This window comes from Cydia pomonella, unplaced genomic scaffold, assembly GCF_033807575.1.
Source record: "Cydia pomonella isolate Wapato2018A unplaced genomic scaffold, ilCydPomo1 PGA_scaffold_199, whole genome shotgun sequence".
In the NCBI taxonomy this organism is placed as follows: Eukaryota; Metazoa; Arthropoda; class Insecta; order Lepidoptera; family Tortricidae; genus Cydia; species Cydia pomonella.
This window is the reverse complement of record NW_026907839.1, coordinates 282,138-309,892: the sequence shown is the minus strand read 5'-3', so window position 1 is coordinate 309,892 and position 27,755 is coordinate 282,138. Positions and strand designations below refer to the sequence as shown.

The window sequence follows — 27,755 nt, the reverse complement described above, 5'->3', positions numbered from 1 at the left end:
CTGTGATCCGTGAGCGTAGCGAAACTACGCGCTTGCGTGTCGTTTTCGACTCGTCAGCGAAATCATCATCAAACAAGTCGCTTAATAGCATTCAGCACGTTGGCCCCGTAGTCCAGGATGAGTTGTTCAACATACTCATTCGGTACCGCCAGCATAAATACGTGTTGTCTGGAGACATTCAAAAAATGTATAGACAAATCATGGTAGATGAGTCACAAAGACATCTCCAGCTTATTCTCTGGAGAGAGCAGGATAACATGCCACTTAAAACTCTGCAGCTGAACACCGTAACTTACGGAACTGCATGTGCACCTTACTTAAGCACCCGGTGCCTAGTTCAGCTAGCAATGGAATGTTCTGATCCTGTCGTGTCTAAGGTAATAAAAAACGACTTTTACGTCGACGACCTCTTGACAGGTGCCGCGACGGAGGGCGAACTAGCTCACATCCTAAAAACAGTTACCGAGGTCCTTAACTCTGCTGGTTTTCCTATACACAAATTTAAAACAAATTGTCCACGAATATTTCAGGAAGCCACAGAATCTGACTCTCATAATTTGTCAAAAGAGTCAAGTGTACTGGGAGTATTGTGGGCACCTAGTACCGATACTCTCAGATTTGAAATAAATATAGACAAAAATGAACATAAGGTCACCAAACGCATGATTTTATCGAATACATGTAAAATATTCGATCCTTTGGGGTTGCTAAGCCCGTGCACAATCACACTTAAGATTCTGTTGCAGAAGCTTTGGGAACTTAAATTGGAATGGGATTCGGACGTCCCAAACGGCATAAAAAAGACGTGGGATAAGATCATTAATAACTTAGACGTATTGCTTGCACTGTCAATTCCCAGATCTGTTCTGTGCTCTTTCCCAGTCTCCATAGATCTTCATTGTTTCGTGGATGCCTCACAAAACGCGTATGCCGCTTGCGTATATCTACGCTCAACTGACGATGAAGGTAACGTAAGCACCAACCTATTATGCGCCAAAACGCGCGTGGTCCCCTTGAAACCTGTTACTATTCCCAGGCTCGAGCTATGTGCTGCTCTTCTAGGAGCACGGCTTGCAACAAAGGTTTGTGAAGCTTTGCGGTGCAAAGTTGACACTAAAACGTTTTGGTCTGATTCGTCGATAACCATAGGATGGATTAAAACTCAGCCAAAACTCTTAAAGACTTTCGTTTGCAACCGAGTGAATGAAATCCATGAATTAACAGAACGCGAATCATGGAGACATGTACCGACTGACCTTAATCCAGCGGACATGGCTTCTCGAGGCATTGAACCCAGCGCGCTTGTTGATTCTGCGCTGTGGTGGAACGGTCCTCAGTTTCTGTCGAAACCTGAATCTGAATGGCCTCAGCAGCTAACTGGGCATTCAGAAAGTCAATTACCTGAAATAAAAGCCCATCATGTCCAAAACAATGATCAAATTATCGTAAAATTTGAAAATTTTTCTAATCCTTTACGGCTACAGCGAGCATTAGCATATGTATTCCGGTTCATAAACAACTGCAAAAATCATAAGAACAAAACTGTGGGTTCTCTTAATGAAACTGAACTTCATCAATCTCTTACCTTCCTTCTTAAAACCGCTCAGCAGGAGTCCTTTGGATTTGAGATAAATGCACTTCAAGAACACAAGTCGCTTAAAAGGTCCAATGTTCTGCAATTATCTCCCTTTATCGATGAAAAGGGACTGCTGCGAGTGGGTGGTCGGTTAAAACACGCGAACCTTAATTATGATGCCAAGCACCCTATTCTATTAAAATCAAAACACCATCTTACCAAAATCCTGATGTCAAGTGAGCACTTAAGGTTATTCCATGCTGGTCCTCAACTGCTTCTCAGCTCTTTCAGAGAAAAATACTGGCCTATTGGCGGACGAACGCTAGCTAGAAGCATTGTGCATAAATGCGTCACTTGTGTCAGGATGAAAGGTAAGACGATGGAACCATTAATGGGTAACCTACCTACTACTAGGGTGTCTCAATCTTATCCTTTCCAGGTTACTGGAACCGATTTTGCTGGCCCTTTCATGATTGCCAGCAAAACAGGTCGCGGCAGTAGAACCACAAAATGCTACCTGTGCATCTTTATTTGTTTCTCTACTAAAGCTGTGCACCTTGAGACGGTCAGTGATCTCACGACCCAAGCTTTCATTTCTTGCCTTAAGAGATTTATCGCTAGAAGAGGTAAACCTGATTACATCTGCTGTGACAATGGCAAAAATTACGTCGGAGCAAACAATGAGTTAGGCAGAGTGTTGCAGTCAAACCTAAGTAGCATAACTGACTTTGCGACTAATAGGGGCATAAAGTTTGTTTTCAATCCCCCATACTCTCCAACTTTTGGCGGCCTCTGGGAGGCTGGCGTAAAGAGTGCAAAATTTCACCTTAAACGTATAGCAGGGAATGTTAGTCTTACATACGAGGGGTTAAGCACGCTTTTCACTCAAATTGAAGCGATCCTTAACTCCCGACCCCTAACTCCTTTATCACCTGACCCAAACGATCTCTCTCCTTTGACCCCAGGGCACTTCCTCATCGGGCGGCCGCTGACGTCACTACCAAGCCCGCAGAAGCCTGAAAACATGAACATTCGCACAAGGTACCAGTTGGTCGAACAGCTCCGGTGCAACTTCTGGGAAAGATGGAGAAAAGAATATCTGGCCGAACTGCAACAAAGAACAAAATGGCGTTCCCGGCAGATAAACCTAAAGAAAGGGGATTTGGTGGTCTTCAAAGAACCTAATCTGCCACCACTCAAATGGAGACTCGGCCGAGTTCAGCGACTTTACCCCGGCGATGACGGAGTGGCCAGAGTCGCCGACTTCCTGACCTACCGAGGCGTTGAACGAAGAGGCGTTAACAAGGTCTGCCCTCTACCAACCACGACGGAGGATTCTGATGTCTTGGAAGAAGCTGCAAGTCCTTCCAAGGGCGGGGAGGATGTCAAGGACCGGTCCTACCGCGTGAGGCGACAGAGGGGAACGCAGGGCGCGGGGGACGACTCCGCGCCAGAGCCTATACAACCACCATCACGATCGCGCGCGCGCATCCCTCAAGAATAATCCGAAATAATAACGTTAGCATGTAACTTTCCGAATTAAATGTTTATATCAAGAATCTGCATCTTTCCATCACCAACAGTGTGTATGTAGTTATGTGTCAAACCGTAAACTGTGACGTCACACAATTTTCAAAGAGCGTTTTGGGCGCGAAAGCATCCATCAAAATATATTTTGTTAATTTAACATATTTAAAGCCGTTTTTAGTATAAAGGTTAAATTTTAGGGCAAATTTTAGTTAATATAGAACGTAATACAAGCGTTTCAAAAAATTGGAAACAACCCTATTATGTTTGCTATAACTCCAAAATGCGCAAGTTACATGCACAGTGTGCAAGAGCATATTTAAAGCAATATTTGCCTTCTATTTGGATAAGTTAGTCAAGGAAATGTCATGGAAATGTCAGCAACATGTCAACAACCTTGACAGAAGAATGAATTTACAATGAACTGTTAGATATTTATTAGTGTTCAAATTCTAAATTAACTTTATCTCCAAATTTTCTGTGAATGTAAAATTATTCGTAATACTTTTGTAAAATTATTTGTTATGTTATATTTTTAACATTAAAATAAATAACTTAAATATATTTGTATTTAAAAAAGGAAATATACGTGTTTAAAAACTAAAGTATTTTAGACCATTTAACCTGAAGCTACGTAATACAATTTTAAAACCAAGTTTCATAGGTTTAATTTTTATTCTACGGGCGGTACAATGGTATTAGAATTTTAGCAATACCTGAGCAAATTTGTTTCTTTAAAAGCTTTGATCCTGCTTGTATTTAAGGTAAGCATTAGAAATAATTTGGGAAATCAATAGAAAGGCGGAAAATCACTTATTTGTAACACTCTTCTTCCTCGCGTTGTCAAAGATTTGGCGTAGGCACTAGTTTTTACGAAAGCGACTTCCATCTGCCCTTCCAACCCAGAGGGTAAAACTAGGCCTTGTGGGGATTAGTCCGGTTTCCTCACGATGTTTTCCTTCACCGAAAAGCGACTGGTAAATATGGAATGATATTTCGTACATAATACCAATACTGGTGTCCAAGCCTCTCCAGAATAGGTTAAAATATGATAAGTTAAATGTAATATAATAAGTTAAATGTAATATAATAAGTTAAATGTAATATGATCCTAAGTTGGTCGAAATAAATGAATTTATTTATTATTTATTATTATTATAATTAAGTTCCGAAAAACTCATTCGTACGAGCCGGGGTTTGAACCCGCGACCTCGGGAATGCAAGTTGCATGCTCTTAGGGCTCCTCTACAGGATACGATGGCCCAGCGTAGGCCAATCAAAGGGACGCAGCTATGCGGAGGAATGAGATTGCAATATCAGTTACTCCCTCTAACGCATAAATGCGTCCCGTATACTGGCCTGCGCTAGGCCATCGTGTAGAGGAGCCATTACCGTTAGGCCACCAACGCTTCACTTATTTGTAACACATAGAACAATAATTACTGACTGAAATTAATTAATTTAAATTCTCTAGTGCACGTCATACCAAATATTTGTTTCAATTTGTACTTTAATATTTGACGATCAGTCTGGTGACCCTGCCTATGAAGCCGATGGTCCTGGGTTCGTATCCCACTAGGGACATTTATTTGTGAGCACAGATATTTGTTCCTGAGTCATGAATGTTTCCTTTTTATTGAAGTATTTGTTTATTATATTATATATATCGTTGTCTGAGTATCCACAACACAAGCCTGTTAGTGTTAATGTTTGATCCTTTCATATTTTCTATCCCTTTTAGGGATAAGTTCGCCTTTGTACATAACATTTTCTTGTCTGTTTTGTTTTGATTGTTTTATGTTAATCTGTTTATGTGCAATAAAGTGACATGCATACATACATACAAGCCTTCTTGGCTTACCGCGGGACTTAGTCAATTTGTGTGAGTGAGAATGTTATTATTCATATATTTATTAAATAGGTGCCAATAAAGTTCAATATTATAACTGCCATATATGACTTCGTATGAAGGATTAATTATTTGTTATGATTCTGGTATGATCTTTATCCTAAGATTGCAGGTTCGTGCATCAAAACCATCACAAATTTTTATATCCGAATCGGGCTCCAGGGCTTCTTGCTGGCATTATTATTATTTGGGTTCTATTTGTGATTCAATCGTATTACAATACAATACAATACTTTTATTACTATACAATAGTTATTTTCTACAAATAACTATTGTGTCCCAAGGGAGGAAAATTGCGTGCCGCGTGTACAATTGTCAAACCGTGTGGCGGGATGGAATGTCCTACGATTCCTCCCGTGGTGCTCATACTATTTTTCTGTTCGACGGAGGCGGAAAGCGGCAACTTAGTGTAGCGCAACGGGAGCAAAGTTGACGCTTTCCGTCCTGAGGGCAGAAAATACTCTTTATTACACACCTCAATGAAAACAATCCAGAGAGAAAACAGCATCAAAAGTAGAGATACACAACAGGCGGTCTGATCGCTAAAAAGCGATCTCTTCCAGCCTACCTTTAGGTTTAGGTTTGGTATTATTGTGTTTTCTCCTTTGTTTGTCATGTTACGCATATATGTTATTTTTCTTATCCCTATTCTGAGTAATTATCGCCCCATAAGCCTCCTTTCCCATACGTACAAACTCTTCGCAAAAGTTTTATGTAACCGCCTAACTTGTATACTCGATGAATGCCAACCTCCCGAGCAGGCTGGTTTCCGGAGCGGATTTTCTACGATCGACCACATCCATGCGGTAAAGCAGTTAATGGAGAAAAGCCACGAGTACAACCGGACCCTGTGCATGGCTTTCGTAGATTACGAAAAAGCCTTCGACAGTGTCGAGCATTGGGCCGTGTTTGACTCTCTCCATCGCTGCTCAATCGACAATCGCTACGTGGATGTGCTCCGGGAGCTATATAGCTCGGCAACAATGCAAGTCCGGCTTCACAAACTCAGCAACCCAATATCCATCAAAAGGGGAGTGCGTCAAGGGGATACCATTTCACCCAAGCTTTTTACGGCGGTACTAGAAGACGTGATAAAAACGCTTGCATGGGACAGAACTGGTATCAATATCCATGGTGTCTTCTTGTCGCATCTCAGATTTGCCGATGACATTGTATTGTTCGCCGAGACCCTGGAAGAGCTTCAAGTCATGGTTGAAAGCCTTTACCATGCTTCTTTGAAGATTGGTCTTAAGATGAATATGTCCAAGACTAAAGTTATGACGAACATCTCTAGTGAATCGATTCCAACTATTATGGTTGGGAACGAAGTACTGGAGGTGGTCGAGCAATACGTGTATCTTGGACATATTCTATCTTTTGACAAAACACACCAACGGAAGGAGATCTCCAGGAGGTTCCAGCTGGGTTGGGCGGCATTCAATAAACTGGCGGACATCCTCAAACCCGTTAACATTCCACAATGCCTGAAAACTCGCCTCTTTAACCAATGTGTCCTGCCCACCATGACCTACGGTGCCGAGACATGGACGCTCACTAAGGAGACTGTGCATAAAATTCGAGTGGCACAGAGAGCCATGGAGCGCGCCATGCTCGGCATCAAACTTCAAGACCTAGTGAGGAATGTCGAGATCCGACGTCGCACCAAGGTGCAAGACGTCGGACACGTCATTACCAAATTAAAATGGAGCTGGGCGGGACATGTTGCCAGGCAGAGTGATGGCAGGTGGGCCAAAATGCTAACGGAATGGTGGCCGCTTACAGACGAAAGGAGTGCCTGGCGTCCGTTGGCTCGTTGGGTGGACGACATTCGGAAGACTGCGGGTCACTTCTGGATGAGATTGGCTCGGGACCGGGATAAGTGGCGTACTAGAAGAGAGGCCTATGCTCAGCAGTGGGCGATAGAAGGCTGATATGATGATTATCCCTATTCTTAAAGCTGAATCATTGGTGGTATTCAGCAGGTGGTATGCGGCACTGTGCGACACTACAAAAATGCTTGTGCCGCACACTGGTGGAATCCCGCCTTTAATGATATTAATTATTCCTACCAGCCTGAAAAATGCCGTTCACGATTCCTTCTAACCTGGCCATGTCCATCGAGGCTCATCGGAAATGGGTGCGCGTTGTCGAGGAGACAAAGACGTTGATAGAGAAGGATGAAGAACTACAAGTAAGAAAGTACTAACAAGTTTCAGAACATCTTAACTTAAGAGTCCGCAGCACGCTCAATCGAATTTCACCTTCCCATGCAAACGGAGCTTCGTTCTCATTTTAAAACTACGTGTTGGATTATAATGAAACTTTGAACATAAAATGAGATGAGGTATATCTATGTATGTAGTTAGTTTATATAAAGACTGTATCGTTAATTATAAATAAGTACAACGTAGCCGTTTTTTTTAGTATAAATTTTTTATTAAAAAATTACAAATGTGTTTAATTAGTGCTTTAATAAAGTATACATTTCTCTCTGAGAGCTCGACGTAAAGCATATAGTTTAGACAAAATTGACCATTCCTCCCGAGTAACAATATCGATTTCGGACAAATACTACAAAAAAATTACGGTTTGCGAACACGACGACATTAGACAAAAAAAAAATCGTACTATGCGAACGGCAATTATACATGATTCGTAAAGCGAAACATCTGGTCATAGTGTAATCATTTGCTTCAGTTTAAAAAAAGTTTTGGACCTGTGCAATGTGGCCTTTTAGAGAAAATGGCACGTTACTTACGACAACTCCGACTTTGTCATCCAATATAACTATAATGGAGCGTTTCTATCGACCGGCTCTAGCGATGGTTCAACGCCATGAATGTCCGATAGGCTTTGGTTCTTAGCTGTCTCCCTCATTTCGCTTGCATCAGGAGTCGGTAAATAGTCTCAAATTAAGCTCGATATAGGCTTGTCCGAAATATTTTTGCTAGACGATTTTGAAAGCATCATAAAGTCCTTAAATAACAAAATATAAAACCTTCTTATATCAGATATGGCGTAAAAATACCCTCAGATCATACCCTAAGAAAATAGTAATACAAAACAATAAACAAGTCAACAGTTAGATAAGGTTTTATCTGTATTTATATTAAACGATACAGTCTTTAGCTCCAGATTATACAAACAAAATAGAGCAAAAACAAGTTTTGTATGAAAATTTTTAAATCGATGTATTGGTTTAACTATGGTATCTAAGGCTACATACATTATTTACATTACAGGCATAGATATACTCATACTCATACTCATACTCATTTATTGGTAAAATATACAATTATACATGTCAGCAATAAAATACACAGTTGAAATTAAATTAAATTAAATTAAAAATATTTACTTGATCTACATTCGATTAAAATAAAAGGATACAAATACAAATAAATAAAAATGACAAGTTAACATTATTAAGTTATTCGGATAAATTAAAATCATACATTAATATTATTTAAGCTACATTATGTTATTACATTTAAAATTAAGAAATTCATTAATGTCATAAAAAGCTTGGACGGTTAACCATATTTTTAATTTATTGTAAAAGGTTGAGTCACACTCAATCTGCCTTATCTTATTGTAAGTACAAAGTTTCAGAGCAATCTAGCTCGTCGCTTTAAAATGAGCGCGAAACTACGTTTACTTTGTATATAGAGCCGAGCCTAAGAGCCGAGCTTCCTGACAATCCTGATGACTCTTAGGGTGCCTTTCGATCAGAGATATGTTATGCTTGCTATGCTATGTTTTCATACATTTGAAACGCAGCTCCAGCTACAGCTACGTTTCAAATGTTTGAAGACATAGAATAGCATAGCACATCTCTGGTCGAAAGGCACCCTTAAGGCGTGAATTATACAGACACGCCTTGGTGAAGGCATGATGCCGCTTCAACATCAATTGAAATTTTTGCCAAAGACTAATTTTTATTATGAACGATTTACCTGAGACTTATCACAAACATCTATAAATACTGCATTTTTCAGACCAAAGCTGCAGAAGGTCTCCGCCTGAAAGAGCGTCACATCCCCCCGGAAGTGCTCGGGGGGCTGTACGCGAAGTACTGCAGCCTCGCCAACCGGATGTACCAGGCGTATCTGGACAGCGTACAGTTACAGCGCATGCCATACATTGCTGACATTATCACGGTTATGATGAGACGGTTAGACTTTAGCCATTCTGTAGGCATCAAAATGAAATCAAGTTAAGCAAAGCTCCTTTTGGCTCAAGTAAGTCGCATATTCCGCAAACATAGACAGTGACTTGGCCTATAACTGCCATGCAATTGGTCCTCAATCCAGACTGCACGAATTGCACGATCTTCACCCATCCGGACTACCTGCTCGAGCCATCGGAGTCTAGCGGCTTTCGTTTCTCCAAAGATGTTCGGCTCGGACTAGATCTTCAATCTCCTGGTTCCTGGTGCAGATCGTGCAGTCTGAAGGGCGTACTTGGGAGTTCCAAATGGCCGAAGACCGTCTGGACGTCCTAGGTACCGCTGGAAAGACGAAGTGAAAAAAGACTCGGACCCGGGTACGTCCTTAAACTACGTCCATAAGAGAGGTATGGGCATTGTGAATGTCATCTCGCTTTGTGTGGTAGGGCACAGCCAGTGGATGTCATTCCAGATCTAGAGCAGAGCCCAACTGGGGAAGTACCTCCACCTTACAGAAAACAGCAGCCAAATAACACTAGACCCTACTCGTAGTGTTGTGTTCCTGCCGGTGAGTAAGGTTGCCAGAGCTCAACGGGGGGGGAGGGGGGGGGGTTTAGGGTCGGCAACGCGCATGTAACTCCTCTGGAGTTGCAGGCGTACATAGGCTACGGAGACTGCTTACTATCAGGCGGGCCGTATGCTTGTTTGCCACCGACGTAGTATAAAAAAAAAAAAGACTTTAGCGAACTCGGCGCCGTGAACTGGACAGAAACGGCTTTGGACAGAGAAGCGTGGCGGTCTTTGATGTCAGAAGCCAAGATCCACTTCGGGTCGCTCCGCCACAGTAGTAAGTAATTGGTCCTCAACCAAACTCCAACAGCGTACCCACAAGAAAATTTGCTCGAGAACACTTCGAAATTGAACTTTTTTGCCTCTGACTAAAAAAAAACTTTCTTTTGAGGCTAAGGTGAGGTTGCCCCGATACTGCAGCGCGTCAGGGATGTTTGCTACAGCCAGGGTAGACTGCTTCCATGCCACCATGCGGAAGCGCTGCGCCTCCCTGGTGCGCAGGGTGAGGGGCAGCTCCAACAGCATTCTGACAATGATTGCGAGCAGGTTCGACTGCGCATATATGAATCATTGTTGCATGATCCAACTTAATAAAAATGTTATGTATGATATTGATTATTAATGGGTATTTTTGTGTCAGTTATGTGTAAATGGTGTAATATAAATAATGTGTGTATAAGAATAGTATTTATTTGTGGTATATTTTTGTAATTGTGTTTTTTAATTTAATTTTATTTTATTTTATTTGTAGTTTTAACTGTAAGATGTATATGGACCCTGTCTGAAATAAAAGAATTTTATTTTATTTATTTTATTTGAGGCGAGCTCATATTCGACACGGTTTCCCATCACTAAAACCGGCGGCCCTTCGCCAATCCCTAGTTTCCGGGAATCGCCTACGAGCGCCGCGCGCGCGCCGCCTCGGCAGCCAGTGCGAGCCAGACACTTCTAGCGAGCGGTCACGCTTCTCGTCCCTACGCTCGCCGCTCTCGCGAGTGCGATATACGTACCGAACCGACGCGAGTGATATTGTTATTATTGTACCAAGATCGTTCTTTGTGATTAGTTATCCAATAAATAAACGCAATCTTGCTCGTGGGTTTCTATTATAATAACCACTCGAAGGAACCCACATTGGTAGAAGCGTGACCGCTCGCTAGAAGTGTCTGGCTCGCACTGGCTGCCGAGGCGGCGCGCGCGCGGCGCTCGTAGGCGATTCCCGGAAACTAGGGATTGGCGAAGGGCCGCCGGTTTTAGTGATGGGAAACCGTGTCGAATATGAGCTCGCCTCATATTTATTTAAGGCATGAGGAGTCAATTCTCTATCGTAGTGTTTTGCTATTTTTTGTTTAATAAGAGTTTGATCAAACCGCCAAGAAGGTATGTTTAGTTAGAAGACGATGTACCAGGCGTATATGAATACTACCTATATACTTTTCAGATATGCCTGACAGTAGCAGTAAGCTAATGCTGACGATACAATTGTTTCCTATAGACCGCGAGCCAGGAACGGATTTCCATGACCAATCGCCTCCCGGGCGATAACTCTGTGTATACTTAGGGGTTAACGGCTATGTATGATGGACCCTCGTGGACGTCAGCTGCCGTTCCGTTGGTGGGTTGAGGAATGGCAGCCACCGAAACATGTAAAAAAAAATATTCATCGCCTCCCGTTTGATACTTTGTCAGATGATAGTTCAGATGCTATTGCTAATAAGAAAAATCGTCAGCCGGTTGTATCTCGGTGGTAAGAACGTCAGCTGATATATATCTGTGATACATCATCTGTGAAAATTTCAACTGTCTAGCTATCACGGTTCATGAGATACAGCCTGATGACGGACGGACGGACGGACGGACGGTCAGCGGAGTCTTAGTAATAGGGTCCCGTTTTACCCTCAAAACCGATGCCTGAAACAGTTTGTTCAGAAGTTTTCAAGGCGGTTTGTTTACAGAGGCCTACAGCGAAACGCGAAAATCAAAATGTCGTTATCTGCCTCCATCGCTCGAATATCCAAGAGTGATAGAGAGGCAGATAACGAAATTTCGAATTTCGTGTTTTGCGGTAGTCCCTCAATATGTGCTAGAGGCGCCCCTACGCAGTTTTGCGTGGTATTAAAATACGAGCGGTCTGCAGCGATTTTCCAGCACAGAGCATGGATGTGTTATCATTAACGTCAAATGTCTATGAAATTATGACGTTTAATATAACACTTCCACGCTCTGTGCTAGAAAATTGCTGCAGATCTTGATCTAACTCTAATTGTTTGCTGCTTAAATACACTTCTGTACTTAGGTTGTATGAGCTACGGAACGAACTGGTGCTCCTGATAGTGAACGACTACATATACGTGGACTCCGCTCTGATACAGCAGCAACTCACTCCTCAAGATATTGAGGTATCCACTGCTGCTTTACTATTTTCATGTGTAATCGGATCCGATAATAGTTATTTGTCTCACAAGGGGGCAAAGTCATTGTTTATAGAGAAGCACCTGAATTGGTGTTGGTCGGAACTTGAGTGCTTTGAGTCTGAATTTGAAGAACTCGACTCTTTTTACGAGACTTGGCGCTTATAAAACTTCCGAGTCTTTTAAGTCCCGTGGCGAGTCCTTTCTCGAGTCTTTTTAAGAGCATATCAAAAGGACTCGAGCCTCCGAATAAAGACTCCGGCAACAATTTTATAGGTTTTACCTAACAGTAAAGAAATTATGCGTTTTTAACTATATGATTTGTGTACCAAATCCACGAATATTACCTACTTAAAAACAATGCATTTCGAAATTTGCAAAGAAAAAAATTGAGAGTTCTCTGGAAAGGACTCAAGTCTGTATAAAAGACTCGGGTCTCTAACAAGTTGAAAAGAACCTAATTATGTGAGTCGAGTTTCAAAGGAGATGACTCAAAAGGACTCGAGTCTTAACCAACACTAACTTGAACCCAGCCCTAAATGAAATTGACACATTCGTATCTGTGCAGGTGGTGGTTCCGTGTCACTTTGCGATGGAGGCGCGTAAACATTCAGTGGAAGAACTGCTCCAGGCGATGTGGATGGAATCAATACAGAGGGTGGCTGCTCCAACCATGGTAAGGCCCAAACCTTTTTTTAGTTTGACAATAATAATGTTAACGGCACCAATCATGGGACATTTAAGAGAAAATTTGGAGACACCTTTAACCCTTTATTTATACGCATAAACACAAACATCACTCAAACGCCAAGCTCCCGGGCGTACGCGAGCTAATGTAAACTTACTCGAAAGTGTGAAGGTTACTTTGACAGCGTCCGCCATAACACCTATAGGTGTCTAGGCGCGATATGCGTTAAAAGTTGAATGTCCTTTTCGTCCTTTATGTTTTCAATGTATATAATAAAAGCTACTGCAATTGGTTTCAATATTATTAACAAATTAAAACTGGTTTTTTGCCCCAGTCATGGGATGTGTGGCGCCATTAATTTTCAAACTTACAAATATCAATGAAAAATTAAACTTAAGCAGCTCTTTGGATCTTGTTTATGGTACAATTTTGCCAGCGTTTAAACACTTGATGGTAAATACTTGTTTTACAAGATTTTTCTATACCATCTCATTACTGGTGTCAGTCTCATCATAGGGGCGTTTACTATTTAAAAAAGTGTGTGTGGTGTAAAATTATAAGATAGAATTAGGAACAGTGTGATGGGAAAAGTGTGGACTGAACGAAGATGTAGTGACAAAAATTGAGAAAGGTATGTTGAGATGGTTTGGACACGTGGAAAGAATGAGTGAAAGAAGGTTAACAAAGAGAGTGTATAAGGGAGAAGTAGAAGAGGGAGCTGGAAGGGGTAGACCTCGGCGGACTTTCTCTGATCAAATTGGGGAAGTCCTGAAGAAAGGCCAGGTCAAGAGCACCCTAAACCGACGAGCGTGTATGAGGAATGTCATGAAAGTGAAGGAAGCGAAAGAGGTATGTCAGGATTGTAGCAAGTGGAAATCCGTGGTCTCTGCCTACCTCTTCGGGAAATAGGCGTGATTATATGTATGTATGTATGTACTATTTAAATATGTTTATGAGAGTCAGAATGCTTTATTTGTACAACAGTCCAGTAATTAAGTGCCCAGTTGGGCATGTGCTTCGGCAGAGGGGAAATAGTGCAAAAGCCGACTCCCTTTCCGGCGTTGGCGGCGTTGCTCGAAGACGTAAACGTGCTAAATTATTTCATTCCAGTATAATCTTGTCTGTACAGGTACACAAATCGACTAGCGCGTTGTATAATCGGCAATTAAGCAGCGAAGAGGCTGTAGGTATGAGCTGGTCATTAATTTTCTGTTCCTAACATTGACTTATCGTCGCTATTCTTACTCAACCTCGTATCTGATATATGTATCTAATATATAGATACGAGGTTGAGTAAGTATAGCGACGATATATCTAAGGCTGGCTTTACGGGCAATAAGAATGGGGCAAGTTCAGCGGTGTCACGCACACGAATTTGAGCCAATCGTGCAATCTTACGTCACAACGCGATTAGTTGATGAGCATCACGCGCGCTATTGGTCGCAATCGCAACTAGGTAGTTGCGTTAGACTGCACGATTGGCTCGAATTCGTGAGTGACACTGCTGAACTAGTACCATTCTTAGTGCCCATAAGGCCCGTCCTTAGATATATGTGAATGGTTCCTAAATATTTAGAACTACGCCCAGCAATGAATTTATATAGGTATAAGTTTTGCAAACTTGAAATTTTCACACTATCAGAAATTGTTCATGCGTTATACCTGGATCCTTACTTATCTACATGTGTATTTTTGATATAATAATAAATAAATAAATAAAAACATTTATTTCAGACAGAGCCCATACAATCTTGTTAGTTAATCTTAAAAACTAATTATTAATGGATGTTCTTAACTAACTAAAAAGTAAAATATAACCACAAATTTAAACGAGACGTAGGTTTTAGTGGTATTGAAATGATTCTGAAAGGATATTTTAATTTACTCTTGACCTCCTTCTTCTTCCTCGCGTTGTCCCGGCATATTGCCACGGCTCATGGGAGCCTGGGGTCCGCTTGACAACTAATCCTAAGATTTGGCGTAGGCACTAGTTTTTACGAAAGCGACTGCCATCTGACCTTCCAACCCAGAGGGTAAACTAGGCCTGGTTGGGATTAGTCCGGTTCCCTCACGATGTTTTCCTTCACCGAAAAGCGACTGGTAAATATCAAATGATATTTCGTACATAAGTTCCGAAAAACTCATTGGTACGAGCCCGGGTTTGAACCCGCGACCTCCGGATTGCAAGTCGCATGCTCTTACCGCTAAGCCATCAGCGCTTTTTAATTTACTCTTAACCACAACAGCATAATTCATTTTTGATTTTTTATCGAGCGGCCATGTATTTAGTGCATCGTGATCATTGTGCCAGTTGTGACGTCACGTCATTAATGCGACCAAAGAGAATTTTAAATAGAGGCGGATTGTCAAAGTAAACTCTGTAGCCACGATAAATTTACTGCCATCTTTCGAGACATGGGGCCACCTACTCAGAATGGGGGAGGATCGCGTAGTCAAGGAAGCGTACTTGGGGCGACCAACCGGCCGTCGCCCGATCGGGCGCCCCAGGTACCGCTGGTGTGATGTCGTGGAGGCGGACCTGCGTCGGCTGAATGCCAATTCATGGCAGGAAACCGCGCTGGATCGGGACAGGTGGCGTTCTCTCGTTTCGGAGGCCAAGATTCGTTTTGGATCGCTGAGCCAAAGCAGTTAGTTAGTTAGTTTCGAGACATGATTAAAACTTTTAAAACGCCATTTGACGTTGATTCTTATTACTTCACTGATATGTGTTAAATTTGTTACATAGGTATCAAAAAGTGGCGTCATCAACTCGAGCATAGGCCAAAGGTACGGCGCCATCGCTCGGTAAGATGCCGCGAAACCAAAAAAAGATGGCAGTAAATTTCCTGTAGCCACAAAGTTTACTTTGACCATCCGCCTCTATTTCAAATTCTATTTGATGCGACGTTTTGAGTTAAAACAAAGTAGTGATTTGCTTGCTGAATTCTTTTATAATGGAAAACTAAAAGTCGTATTTTTTTTTATAAAACCTATGAAAGTGTGTTCATTAAAGCCTAAACTACCCTTTGATTATGTGGTTGTATTAAAAATACACGCTGTATATTTGCATGTTGCAGTTCCCTCGAAGAGCGAGTCTGTTATCGTGCCTGAGGAATACGTAAGAGCTACCATCATCCAAGCACACGAACGATACAGGTAAGGCCTTGGTCTCAGAGGGCTTACCGCGAACCACGTTCGACGTGTTGTCTCCCTGTCACACTTACGTACGAATTTACAAGCGCGACAGAGAGGTAACACGTCGAACGTGGTTCGCGGTAGGCCCTCTGTTAATAGTCTCTTGGCAAAAAACGCATAGAGTCACACCAAACTAATTTGGCAGCTATTTTAATAGCCCAGCCTGCGGAAGTGTTAAGTAAACGTCATAATTTCATAGAAGTTTGACGTTTAACCTTTTGACCGCCAAAGACGTCATATGACGCGCGCGACTACAGCCCAATATCAACCCTCATGCGTACCGACAAGGTTCACGATTACGCGCCGCGTACGGCGTGGCGTTCAAAAGGTTAAAAAAACACTTGCACGGTGTGGGATGTCAAAATTCCTGCCAGCTTGTCTCGGTATGACTTGTGTTAACCGTAGAATGAGGCCGAAACCGATGAAATGATGACGAAAGGATGGAAGGGGACGACCGCCCCGAAACCGCCTTTCGGTATAAATGCAGGCCCCATTTCCCTCTCTGGATACATGATTAAAAATATTCTTACTCAATTTGATGTGGCCCTTTTCGGTGAAGGAATACATTGTGAAGAAACCGGACTAGTCCCAATAAGGCCTAGTTTCCCCTCTGGGTTGGAAGGTCAGATGGTGTACTTCTTAGGCCCTATGCTAACCATCGTATAAAGGTCAGTTTATATCTACAGACATTGAGCGTGCCAGACACGTGCCGTGGCAGACAAAAAAATATTATTCTATACAGTTTCTATTAACAAATTTATATCTATCGTAACACGGCCGCGCAGACGCCGACAGACACGGGCCGTGCCCGGCCAGTATGCGCGGAAAGAATATTTTGTCTCCGCGGTGCATGTCTGTACAGGTCTGTGGCTATCTGCCGGTCAGTGTGAATAGGGCACCGGAACCTGTGTCGGTGTCTGTCGATGTCTGACACGGCACGCTTCTGCTAGATGTGAATAAAAACGGTGTCTGTCGGTGTCTACCACGGCACGTGTCTGGCACGCTCAATGTCAGTAGGCATAAACCGACCTTAAATATTCGCTCGTATGGAATTTACGCACTGTACAGGCTAAATTATTATTATAATTGGTACGTTTCAGGCAGTATTATGTGAGAGACTACACAGCCAAATGCATACGGAGACGAACGTACTTCGCGTCAAATGTGGAGCCAGCCCCGGAGCCCCTGAGGATATCAGCCGCGAGTATCATTCAAAGGGTTTATAGGTATAGCCGGTCCAACAAGTTTGTCGTGTTTTCGCGCCTACATTTTTTAAATTTGGCGCTTTTTTCTACTGAAGGAAATGTCTTGACATAGGTAGTATATAGGCATGGCCAGATCCTAGAGGCTTTTAAAGAAAAAAAAAGGCTGTATTTATTATATGAGAGACTAAACAGCCAAATGCAGGGCTGCCAGTACATTAATCTTGATTATACAGTCCAACGTCAAAAAATTCTACGAAATTCGATTGCATTATTGTGCTGTTGCAATACCCCTAGCATAGGAAACTGTACCTGTCCTATTATCAAAAAGGTAACGACCACCAAATATCTAGGTATATTTCTAGACCAGCGCCTCTCCTGGTATCCACACCTCGAACATGTTTCTGGACGACTACGTAAACTGACTTGGATTTTCAAAACATTAAGAGAGGTTGTACCATGAACGAACTCTGAATCAAAGATATCCAGTAGAGACCTTTTAAAAGAAATTTATATATCTTTGGTTCAATCAGTATTGAGATATTGCATACCGGTTTGGGGAGGGGCAGCAAAAACCAAATATATTCAGGTAGAACGATCACAGCGTGGCTTGATTAAAGTAATGTATTTTAAAAAACGAAGATTCTCCACAGAAAGACTGTACACCATATCTAACCTCCTAACTGTTAGGCAACTATATATAATGTCCACAGTTTTAAAAGTACATAGATCCTTGCCATATGATTCTAGTACAGAAAATAGAAGAAGGAAAGATGTTGTTGTGAATAATAAGACTAGAACCATATTTGCAAGAAGACAATTTTACAAATTATCAAATCACCTGTATAATGTAATAAATAGGTATCTCAACATATATGGAAAAAATTACCATCACTGTAAAACAGTTATTCCAAAATGGCTTCAGGCAAAAAATTATCATGAGACGGAGCGACTACTCCAACTGGTAAAGAGTGTATTCCCAAGCGCACGCACGCTTACACACACACACACACACACAAACACACACACACACACACACACATACACACATGAACACACTCCTATCCTAAACATTAAAAATATATGTAATAAATATATATAAATACCTAAAAAAAAAAAAAAAATGTCTGTAATTTTGTAATATAATGTAACTACAAGTAATTACGGTTGTGGAAGAGCGGGACGTCTCAACACAGGCTTTGTAAGCCTAAAGAGAGGCCCCAGCAAATGCTTACTATATGTTTGTAAATAGATAATAAAGATATTTTTCATTTTTCATTTTTTTTCATTTTTCATTATACGAAAACGATTATACCGGATTTTTTTAGTACTTACTCAAAAAACGACTTATATTTATTTAAATTTTAGGATGTTATTTAATTTGATTTAATTTTATTTTAATTTAATTTATTATTCTTCTTCTTTTTGTAATGTGTAAATATATAATGTATATGGAAATAATTTTCTGGAATAAATTTCATTCATTCATTTAGTAAGTAGTAACTAAAATCTCTTAATAAGTAGCGCCGAAACACAGCACAAAAACTTAAACACGTCTCACATAGTGTCTCACATAATAACACCCATCATATAGAACACCAAACCGATCAAATGGTGAGTTTAAGAGAAAATACGGAACCCTAAAAACCACTCAAACCGTCACCTTATCGTAGTTATCGTAGGCAATCCGTCCCGTCTGATATAGAAATACGAAATAACCATTCGTGATTTTTCGTATACAATTATACCGAACGACTACCTATACATAATAGATACGATAATCAGTTCGATTATACGAAATTGGTATCGAATTATACGATCTGGCAGCTCTGGCCAAATGTGGAGCTAGCCCCGGAGCCGCTGAGGACTGCAGCCGCGAGTACCATTCAAAGAATTTATAGGTAGGTAGTAGGTGTAGCTGGATCCCAGAGGCCAATAAAAAAACAAAATTGAAATGATTTTAACCTTTTACGAATTATTTGTTTAAATTTGAACTTGAATAGGTCTCTATAGAGTAGAATTTATAACAGCCATATATTATTATTTGGAACAAAATTCGGTAAATGGTCTTTTTAAATATCAATGCTTTTTAACAAAAAATAATTTTAGAATTTTTTGGACCCGGGTACGTCCTTAAACTACGTCCAAAAGAGAGGTATGGGCATTGTGAATTTCATCTCGCTTTGTGTGGTAGGGCACAGCCAGTGGATGTCATTCCAGATCTAGAGCAGAGCCCAACTGGGGAAGTATCTCCACCTTACAGAAAACCGTAGCCAAATAACACTAGACCCTACTCATAGTGTTGTGTTCCTGCCGGTGAGTAAGGTTGCCAGAGCTCAACGAGGGGGGTTTAGGGTCGGCAAGGCGCATGTAACTCCTCTGGAGTTGCAGGCGTACATAGGCTACGGAGACTGCTTACCATCAGGCGGGCCGTATGCTTGTTTGCTACCTACGACGTAGTATAAAAAAAAAGAAAAGAAAAGCTTATTCTGCCTTCCGGCCGGAAAGCGTCAACTTTAGGCCCTAAACAATATTGCCGCTTTCCGGCCCCATCGAGCAGAAAAATCGCCTTTAAAGCGCGCGATTTTTTATGCGATAAACTGCAGCGTTGAACGCATGCGATCAACGGAATGTTGGAATAATGACAATGCGCTTACCGCGTAAAACATTGTACTAAATGGTCATTTCATTATCTGATGTAAAATGGTGTGTGGCAAACGCATTGCGTTTAAAGCTGCGTTTATCGCATAAAACAACCGCGCGCTTAAATAAGAAATCATCAGATCACAATGGATCGTCTCGGATTCGTCTCGGGCGACAATTACTTATAGTAATCTGAGACATTCCTTTACTGCCTTAGGCATGTAATGTTACTATTGGGATCCAGGATCATATAAGTATATGTATAGTATGAAATGACTTTTTTGGTCTCTGGCCTTAATCTGTTAAACAAAAGGTATTGTTTCCTTTATGCAGCGACTACTTCTGCTACCTGCTAAAAACGCAGTCATAAGTGAACGGGGACAAGCCGTTTAAAAAACAATTTTACCATCCTATTTATATGGTTCAAATTCATGAAACAGCCCATTCGGAGATCTGGTTTTTTTTGCCACCGGCGTGGCAGATTGTACTTCGAATAAGCTGTGATATAAAGTTAAACCTCAATACTATTACGATAGTTGCTTTTTAACAACATGGTTGCTTTGACATAATAAATGATTGATTGATTGATTGATTGATTGACACACGCCTCTCCATAAAATAAACAAAGGCTTTTGTTTAAGAGGCTGTCAACACCCAATGTCCTTGAAATTGATGTTACTTAAACAGTTTTTTAAGAAAGACTATTTGTTTTAGTCAACTCAGAAAAATATATGTTCATATTAATTATATTTCAAAGACCGTGGTTGTACTCGATACATGATTGAACGAAATGGGCTCGATAGAAAATAATTGCAAAGATTGGTCTTAAAATCACAATTAAACGGTTTTATGTCTTTATTGTTTTTACTTATGGGTCTGCAATTAAAATCACAATTTCAAAACATTTATATCTAAACCGTGCTCGAGTTAAATATTACACTAATAATCCACTTTTTTTTATTTAAATATTTTTCTTATTATTCCCTTGCCCAGGCCCAGTAACATGCGACAGTGCTATCTCATTTACTCCGATACTAATAGACAGTGTGCGCGCTTTATCAAATATCAAATATCAAACATTTATTCAGCAAATAGGCCACAGGGGCACTTTTACATGTCCATTTTTACAAACAATAAATAAAAAAAAAACAATTACAAATATCGAATCTATGAAATAATAAATACTTTATTAGAGATGTATACTGTCTCTAAATGTCAAATTACACAAAAAAAAAAACTATGATAAAAAAATAAAACCATAAAATACTAAAATTCTTTAGAGATGTATAAGTCTCTACGTGTCAGAGATAAAATATAAAAATATATAATTTAGGTATTGACAGCCTCTTAGCACAGAGGGATCTCCAAACTTTTTTACCTGAGGGCCATATTACACCTCAGAAACTTTCGCACGGGCCGCTAATCCGCCTAGAGCCTGGGATCCATTTGGCAACCTCCCACGGGCCGGACCGTGGGTTGTCACGTTGGGTGTCCGCCGTATCCGCGGGCCGGATTGGAACGCCTCGTGGGCCAGATTTGCCCCCCCCCCCCCCCCCCCCCCCCCCGGTTTAGAGACCCTTGCTTTAACAGATTGGAACATTTGGAACCCAAACCGAAAAGAATATTTCATAAAATTCGGAGTATATTTAAGATTAAGAAAATAAAATGTATTTTGTTTATTTCTAGACGGTTTATGGAAATCAAGAGGCAAAGAGTGCAAGACCATAAGAGGAATGTTTTGTTGGGCATAGTTCCGGACCCCTGGCGCGAGGGTCAAATGGACCTCAAAGAAGAAACCAAGAAAGTAAGGCCATTAAATAAATAAATAAATATTATGGGACATCATTACACAAATTGACTAAGTCCCACAGACTAGTATTATATGATCTGTGCCCACAGTAAGCTCAATAAGGCTTGTGTTGAGGGTACTTAGACAACGATATATATAATATATAAATATTTATAAATACTTAAATACATAGAAAATACCCATGACTCAGGAACAAATATCCATGTTCATCACACAAATACATGCCCTTACCAGGATTTGAACCCGGGACCATTAGCTTCGTAGGCAGGGTCACTACCCACTAGGCCAAACCAGTCGTCAATAGCTCCTCAGAATAGGAAAGAAAATTAAAATAAAAGTAAAGATAGTTTATTTTCCAAGTAGGCATATCACAATGCGCTTATGAACGTTAAATAAAGCTACGCCGGCTCTAACCCTACACCTCAGACCCGAGAAGATTTAAATCCCTCCTAAATTGTAGGAGGCTATCCCAATATGGGACCGGCAAGAAACTCGGCGGGGAAGTAGCGGTTAAAGGTTAATTTGTACCGATGTTTCTTTGCTGAATCCAAATCGCTTGGGTGACCGAGGCGTTAAGTTATTGCTTGGGTCAAAATTATTTTCGTTGTCTTGTTTTGACCCCAAAAAATGTGACGGAGTGTAGCTTTTTGTATGAGATGTAATTAAGTTTTTAATTTTTCTTATGGTAAATATAATTATATAATTAATATAATTTAAGTTTAATTAATATAAGTTTACCATAGCTATAATAATTCAATGTTTTTTTAGAACAATAATAACTGCATCAATCGGCGGGGGGGAAGGTGACAAAAGTTGGATCACTTAGTTTGGATCATTGACATATATATCTAAGGACGGGCCTTAGGGACAATAAGAATGGGGCCAGTACAGCGGTGTCACGCACACGAATTCGAGCCAATTGTGCAGTCTAACGCCGCAACGCGATTGGTAGATGAGTTCGCACCACGCGCGCGATTGGGCACAACTAGTTCCGTTAGACTGCACGATTAGCTCGAATTCGAGAGTGACACCAATGTACAAGCGCCATTCTCAGTGCCCGTAAGGCCCGTCCTTAGATATATGTCAATGGTTTGGATATGTTTTCACAGTTTGCACTCTACTCTACGGGATCATAATTGCTGAATTATGATTTAAAAAAATGGAGGCAAATGAGCAGACGAATCCCCTATTAATAAGCGACTACCGTCGCCCATGAACACCCGCAACACCAGAGGGGTTGTCACTGCGTTGCCGGCTTTTAAAATAGGAGTACGCCGCTTTCTTGAAGGTCCTTATGAAGCTAGTTTTGTTATCCATAAACATAATTTCAGTTATACTCATTGCGACGACGTATCAACAAGAGAACGAGACAGACTTATATGGAAGAGCTGGACAAAGAGAGCACTAGGCTGATCATGTTGAAGAGAGACGTACAGATAGATGACATCACTGATCATATTCGGGAGTGGTTTAAAGAATGGTATGTTTGTATTCTCTGTTTAAGTAAACTGTATTAAAATAACATTTCCATATTTTTTTTGAAAGGTTTATAAGTGTCGATTGAAGACACAGGGCCCTCGCTAATGATACGGGCGACCCTGTGTCCGCGGTGACATTTTGAGAGGCTGTTATGATTTATACGATACCGGGTTCGGCATCATGGTGATGCTCAGTTTAGAGACCCGGTGTTATTTTTGTGATTGAGCTGTGTTGAACCCATGGTCCCCGCATTGAGTACGGGCGACCATGGGCCCTGGTTGAGTTTTGTTGAGTTGGATTGTGTTGCGAGATATTTGAACTTGTAGATAATAATTGGTTTTGTAATTTCCATATTAGTGCGATAGAGACCTTAGCATATCGTTGGCTTCGGGCATAGACTTGGTATACACGAGCCATACACGTGCGCACTTGAGGGACAGAACATATACAATGCGACATTTGCGACATATGCGATGCGTGATGTTATTAGGCATCAAGTCCGCCATTTGTACTTATTTTTATTGTGCAATAAAGTTTAAAATAAATAAATAAATGCGACAAAAAAAAAAGATTTCTCACAACACACAAAACACAACTTAAGTATTTGGTCGGGTTCAATGTTAAGCTTAGAATAAATTTAAAAGCGGAAAAATTACTGCTTTGGGTGATATTTGAACTCACGGCCTCTGGATCGATACTCCAGCGCTCTGCCAACCGAGCAACCAAGATATTCATTGTTCCCTACCATATAAACAGCGGGCAACAAAAAAAAATGTCACTTAGGAATTCTATGGAAGTACGCAGAAAGTAAAAGTGCGACTTTGACAAGGGCAAAAAATCATAGCGCTTTTTCTGCTACTTCTACCAAAAGTTCAGAAGACCACCTCGTTCGCTAATTTCCCCCATCTTCCCACGTCTAATCCAGTTTAATACTAGATTCATGGCAACAATTGGCATCAGAAACTATTGGCATCTTGGCTACGCACCCAGCTATACAATGTTTAAAATAACCGACCAAACTTCATAACCGGTTTCGGTTATTAAATTGAATTGAAATATTTATTTCGAACTTGACATCCATAGGGTTAAGTAACAATGACTTATATATGTAGAGTTAGTATTACAGTTAATTGACAAAACAAAAGATTTGATAACATTTATAAGTTTCGCGGCGGAACAGGAACGGGTGAGTGTAGCTGCACGTACCGCTTGGCTAAAATTTTTTAGGGGCGATTCCAAGCGCTGCGCCAGCGTACTTAGGATGCTGTTCGTTACACGAATGACAAAAATTATAGTCACAGGCTCACAGGCGTCACAGCCATAAAAGGCAAGATTTTGTAGTCATTAGAAGATCAATTCATAGAACTTAAGTTATAAAACTTATAAATAAATAACCGAAAATAACAGTAACCGGTTATTCAAGTTTCCAATAATAGGTTATGAAATTTTATTATTACGGTTATAGCCGATTTGCATTCCCTAGTAAGTTTTTGTATGTAGGGTATAAGACCCTTTTCTTTATTATATAGGTTGTACGGATACGGTTTCTTCCCCGACTATCCTTATGATGCTGAAGGCGGCACCATCCTGGTGATACGAGGGCAGTACCCCACCGTAGCGGAGAAGATCGAGGCAGACGAGAAACTGGCTGCTGCTACCAAAGGGAAGACCAAGGAAATGGTAATTGACACACGCTTCCTCTGAAGCCCTGAAGAATTGTTCGACTGATGCCCACAGCCGCTTTCTATCACTGCACCGCTCGCAGGGAGTTCATCGTCACACCCTAGAACCTAAATGGTTGCACACTGTGCAGGTTAAGAGGAATTTTCTCCCGTGGACGTTCTGGCTTTGGAATGAGCTATGCCCAGGGAGCTCCATAGGCTGCGGTGACTGCTTACCCTCAGGCAGGCTATATTCTTGTTTGCCATTGACGTGGTATAAAAAAAAACCGCCCAAGACTTTCTTGACCTCGCCACTTGCAACCAGCTGTGGCTCGCGTGTCGCCTTTCCCCATTTTTGTGGTAGGCGACCCCTACCAAACAATACGGTGGTCTCATTTCTAATCGTCTTATAATATATAATTATTTAAAAATTCTTTTATATTCAGTTGAAAGCAGAGAAGAAGCAAGCGAAATTCGATGCCATCAACAGAGCTAAAGCTCAGAAAGAGACAGAGAAGAAACTGGCTGAACAGGAACACAAGCTGAAATGTAACCCGCTGAACGACCCGGGTTACAAGATGATGCAGTCGCATCATATGGAAGACTTGCATCAGGTATTTAGTTAGGACAAATAAACAAATCTAAGCTAAGCTAAGGCCTAGAGAGAGGCGGACAGGAAATTCGCCGAACAGCAACACAAGTTGAAATGTAACCCGCTGAGTGACCCGGGTTACAAGATGATGCAGTCGCATCATATCGACATGACTACAATGAAATAAAGAATAAAGAATCTTACATCAGGTAATTACTATTTACTTAGCAACAAAGGTGAAGCTCATAAAGGGACTGTCAGGAAACTGGCCGAACAGGAACACAAGTTGAAGTGTAACCCGCTAAATGACCCGGGATACATGGTGTGCAGTCGCATCATATGGAGGATTTCATCAGGTATTATTACTCTACTAAGGCGGAAAAAATGGCAAATTGAGAAGTTCAAACACCAATACTTTTTTAATAAACATAGCAGAATTTTGAGAGCTGCTTTTCTGGACCATCTAGAGTGGCGCCAATTGATGAGCTCAAAAATGGTAGCCCTCATTGCAGTGCCATGAGAAGTATCCGGTTCACACCCTCGTCCTGCCCACTTCCCTGCTTACTTCGGCTGAATGTAAATGCGGCATTACATATAGTAATAGAGCCCTGTTTTTTATTTATTAAAACTGTAACAATTTTTCAGGTTTTCCAGCGCTACAACGGCTGCTGGTCCGTCTACGATAGCTTCCAGCCTGAGCTGGATGGCGAGGTGGTGTATGGTTTTATCCGTTCCATCATGAGTGAGGACGTGATGAACCACCTACATGTGGAATGCAGGCGATATGTGGACGAGCTTATGAGGTATGATTATTTCACATAGAACATAAGACATAAGTATTAAATTAAAATAAAAAAAACCCTACTCTATATGCTAAAAAAATCGATTTTATGCTAAAAATGCCTTATATTATTTTTGAAAAAAGCTGATACTCTTCAAACATACCTAAGTTTCACCGCAAGGAAACTTGCTTTCACGTAAAAAAACCGCTGCCACAGAAAGCCAGATATTGGCGTCAACCATGTAACACCCCACTTTTTCTGCCGGGGAAGAAACACCTTTAATTGCAATACAGGCACTATCGGTAAGAATGACAAGATAGCACATTGTGCAACGAGGGGGATAAGTGAAAATCAGGAAATGAGGGAAGTAAAGATGTTAAGGGCCTCATGATTTTATTAATACGGACAGCGTCTGATCTGTAGGTATGTGATGTGACAACTATTTTGTCAAACTTTGATAATTTTGAGATGAGCCCTTTATAAAGGGTTTGGCAATTCCTATTCTTGAACAGGCACTTATGTATCTAACTTTTAACCACCTTAAATATAAATATACTTTATCTAAAACCTAATATAGCTTGTACAAGAACATGTACAGGTAAGCTGCAGAAATAATTGATCCCCTTGCAAATAAGTTCCTACGCTCCTCTGCGATTTCCTGTACACGGGTTTTGATAATTTCTATAAATTTCTATGACTTGTGTATATCAGATTGGAGTTGAAATTGCTCGTGGAAGCGCACAAGCTGCAATTCAAGACGATGGGTCAGAAATACCCGTCGATGAAGCCGCGAAAGAAACCGCCACCGGTCCGGCTCCCCAAGCCACTTAAGGTGGACGGCGATATGCTCGACGGTTTAAAGGTAATAGCAGGGAAAATTTGAAATATAGGTGTACTATCAAAGCAAACTTTGTAGCGACGTAAATTTACTGCCATCTTTCGACACTTAATTCAAACTCTTGGAACGCCATTTGACTTTGATCCTTATTATTTCACTGATATGTGTTCAATTTGTTAAATATCAAAAAGTGGCGCCATCTTACCGGGCACTAGCTCAAGGTTATGGCGCCATCGCTCGAAACGATACTGCTATACCATTGGCCTTTGATCTATTAGATGGCGCCACTTTTTGATATTTAACAAATTGAACATATATCTGTGAAAGAATAAGGATCAAAGTCAAATGGCTTTATGTGTCGAAAGATGGCAGTAAAGTTACGTCGCTGCAAAGTTTTCTTTGACAATATACCTCTATTTCAAATTCTCTTAGGTAATAGTCCTTTTATATGGCCATGTTATGCGTAGAGGTAATGACAGTTAAGAAAAAGTGATCGTGCTCGGAAAACTGGAAGGTGAAAGATCTCAGGTTCCCCACCAACTATATGATTTGATGGTCTAAAAGAGTACCTCAGGCATACTCCATCAAACGGCGAGGGCTACGGGAGATGGAGACCGATGGAGACAAATCATAGGAGTTGTAGAACCAAGTGGTCGCGATCCTCATGAATGAGGAACTGATAAAGGAGGAGATGGGGGGCTTAC

General features: G+C 41.0%; 1 protein-coding gene across 1 annotated transcript in view; it reads left to right on the top strand.

Annotated features, from left to right (window-relative positions):
• The first annotated feature begins 7,058 nt into the window (after nucleotides 1-7,058).
• Nucleotides 7,059-27,755, top strand: part of LOC133533678 (dynein regulatory complex protein 11-like) — a 49,531-nt gene continuing 28,834 nt past the window's right edge. The window contains exons 1-12 of the mRNA XM_061872703.1: nucleotides 7,059-7,203; nucleotides 9,011-9,186; nucleotides 12,047-12,149; nucleotides 12,730-12,942; nucleotides 15,764-16,005; nucleotides 17,145-17,270; nucleotides 21,576-21,693; nucleotides 23,031-23,179; nucleotides 24,708-24,858; nucleotides 25,286-25,453; nucleotides 26,077-26,234; nucleotides 26,925-27,075. Coding sequence (XP_061728687.1) covers nucleotides 7,093-7,203; nucleotides 9,011-9,186; nucleotides 12,047-12,149; nucleotides 12,730-12,942; nucleotides 15,764-16,005; nucleotides 17,145-17,270; nucleotides 21,576-21,693; nucleotides 23,031-23,179; nucleotides 24,708-24,858; nucleotides 25,286-25,453; nucleotides 26,077-26,234; nucleotides 26,925-27,075 — 1,866 coding nt within the window. The 5' untranslated portion in view covers nucleotides 7,059-7,092. The remainder of the gene's footprint in view (nucleotides 7,204-9,010; nucleotides 9,187-12,046; nucleotides 12,150-12,729; nucleotides 12,943-15,763; nucleotides 16,006-17,144; nucleotides 17,271-21,575; nucleotides 21,694-23,030; nucleotides 23,180-24,707; nucleotides 24,859-25,285; nucleotides 25,454-26,076; nucleotides 26,235-26,924; nucleotides 27,076-27,755) is intronic.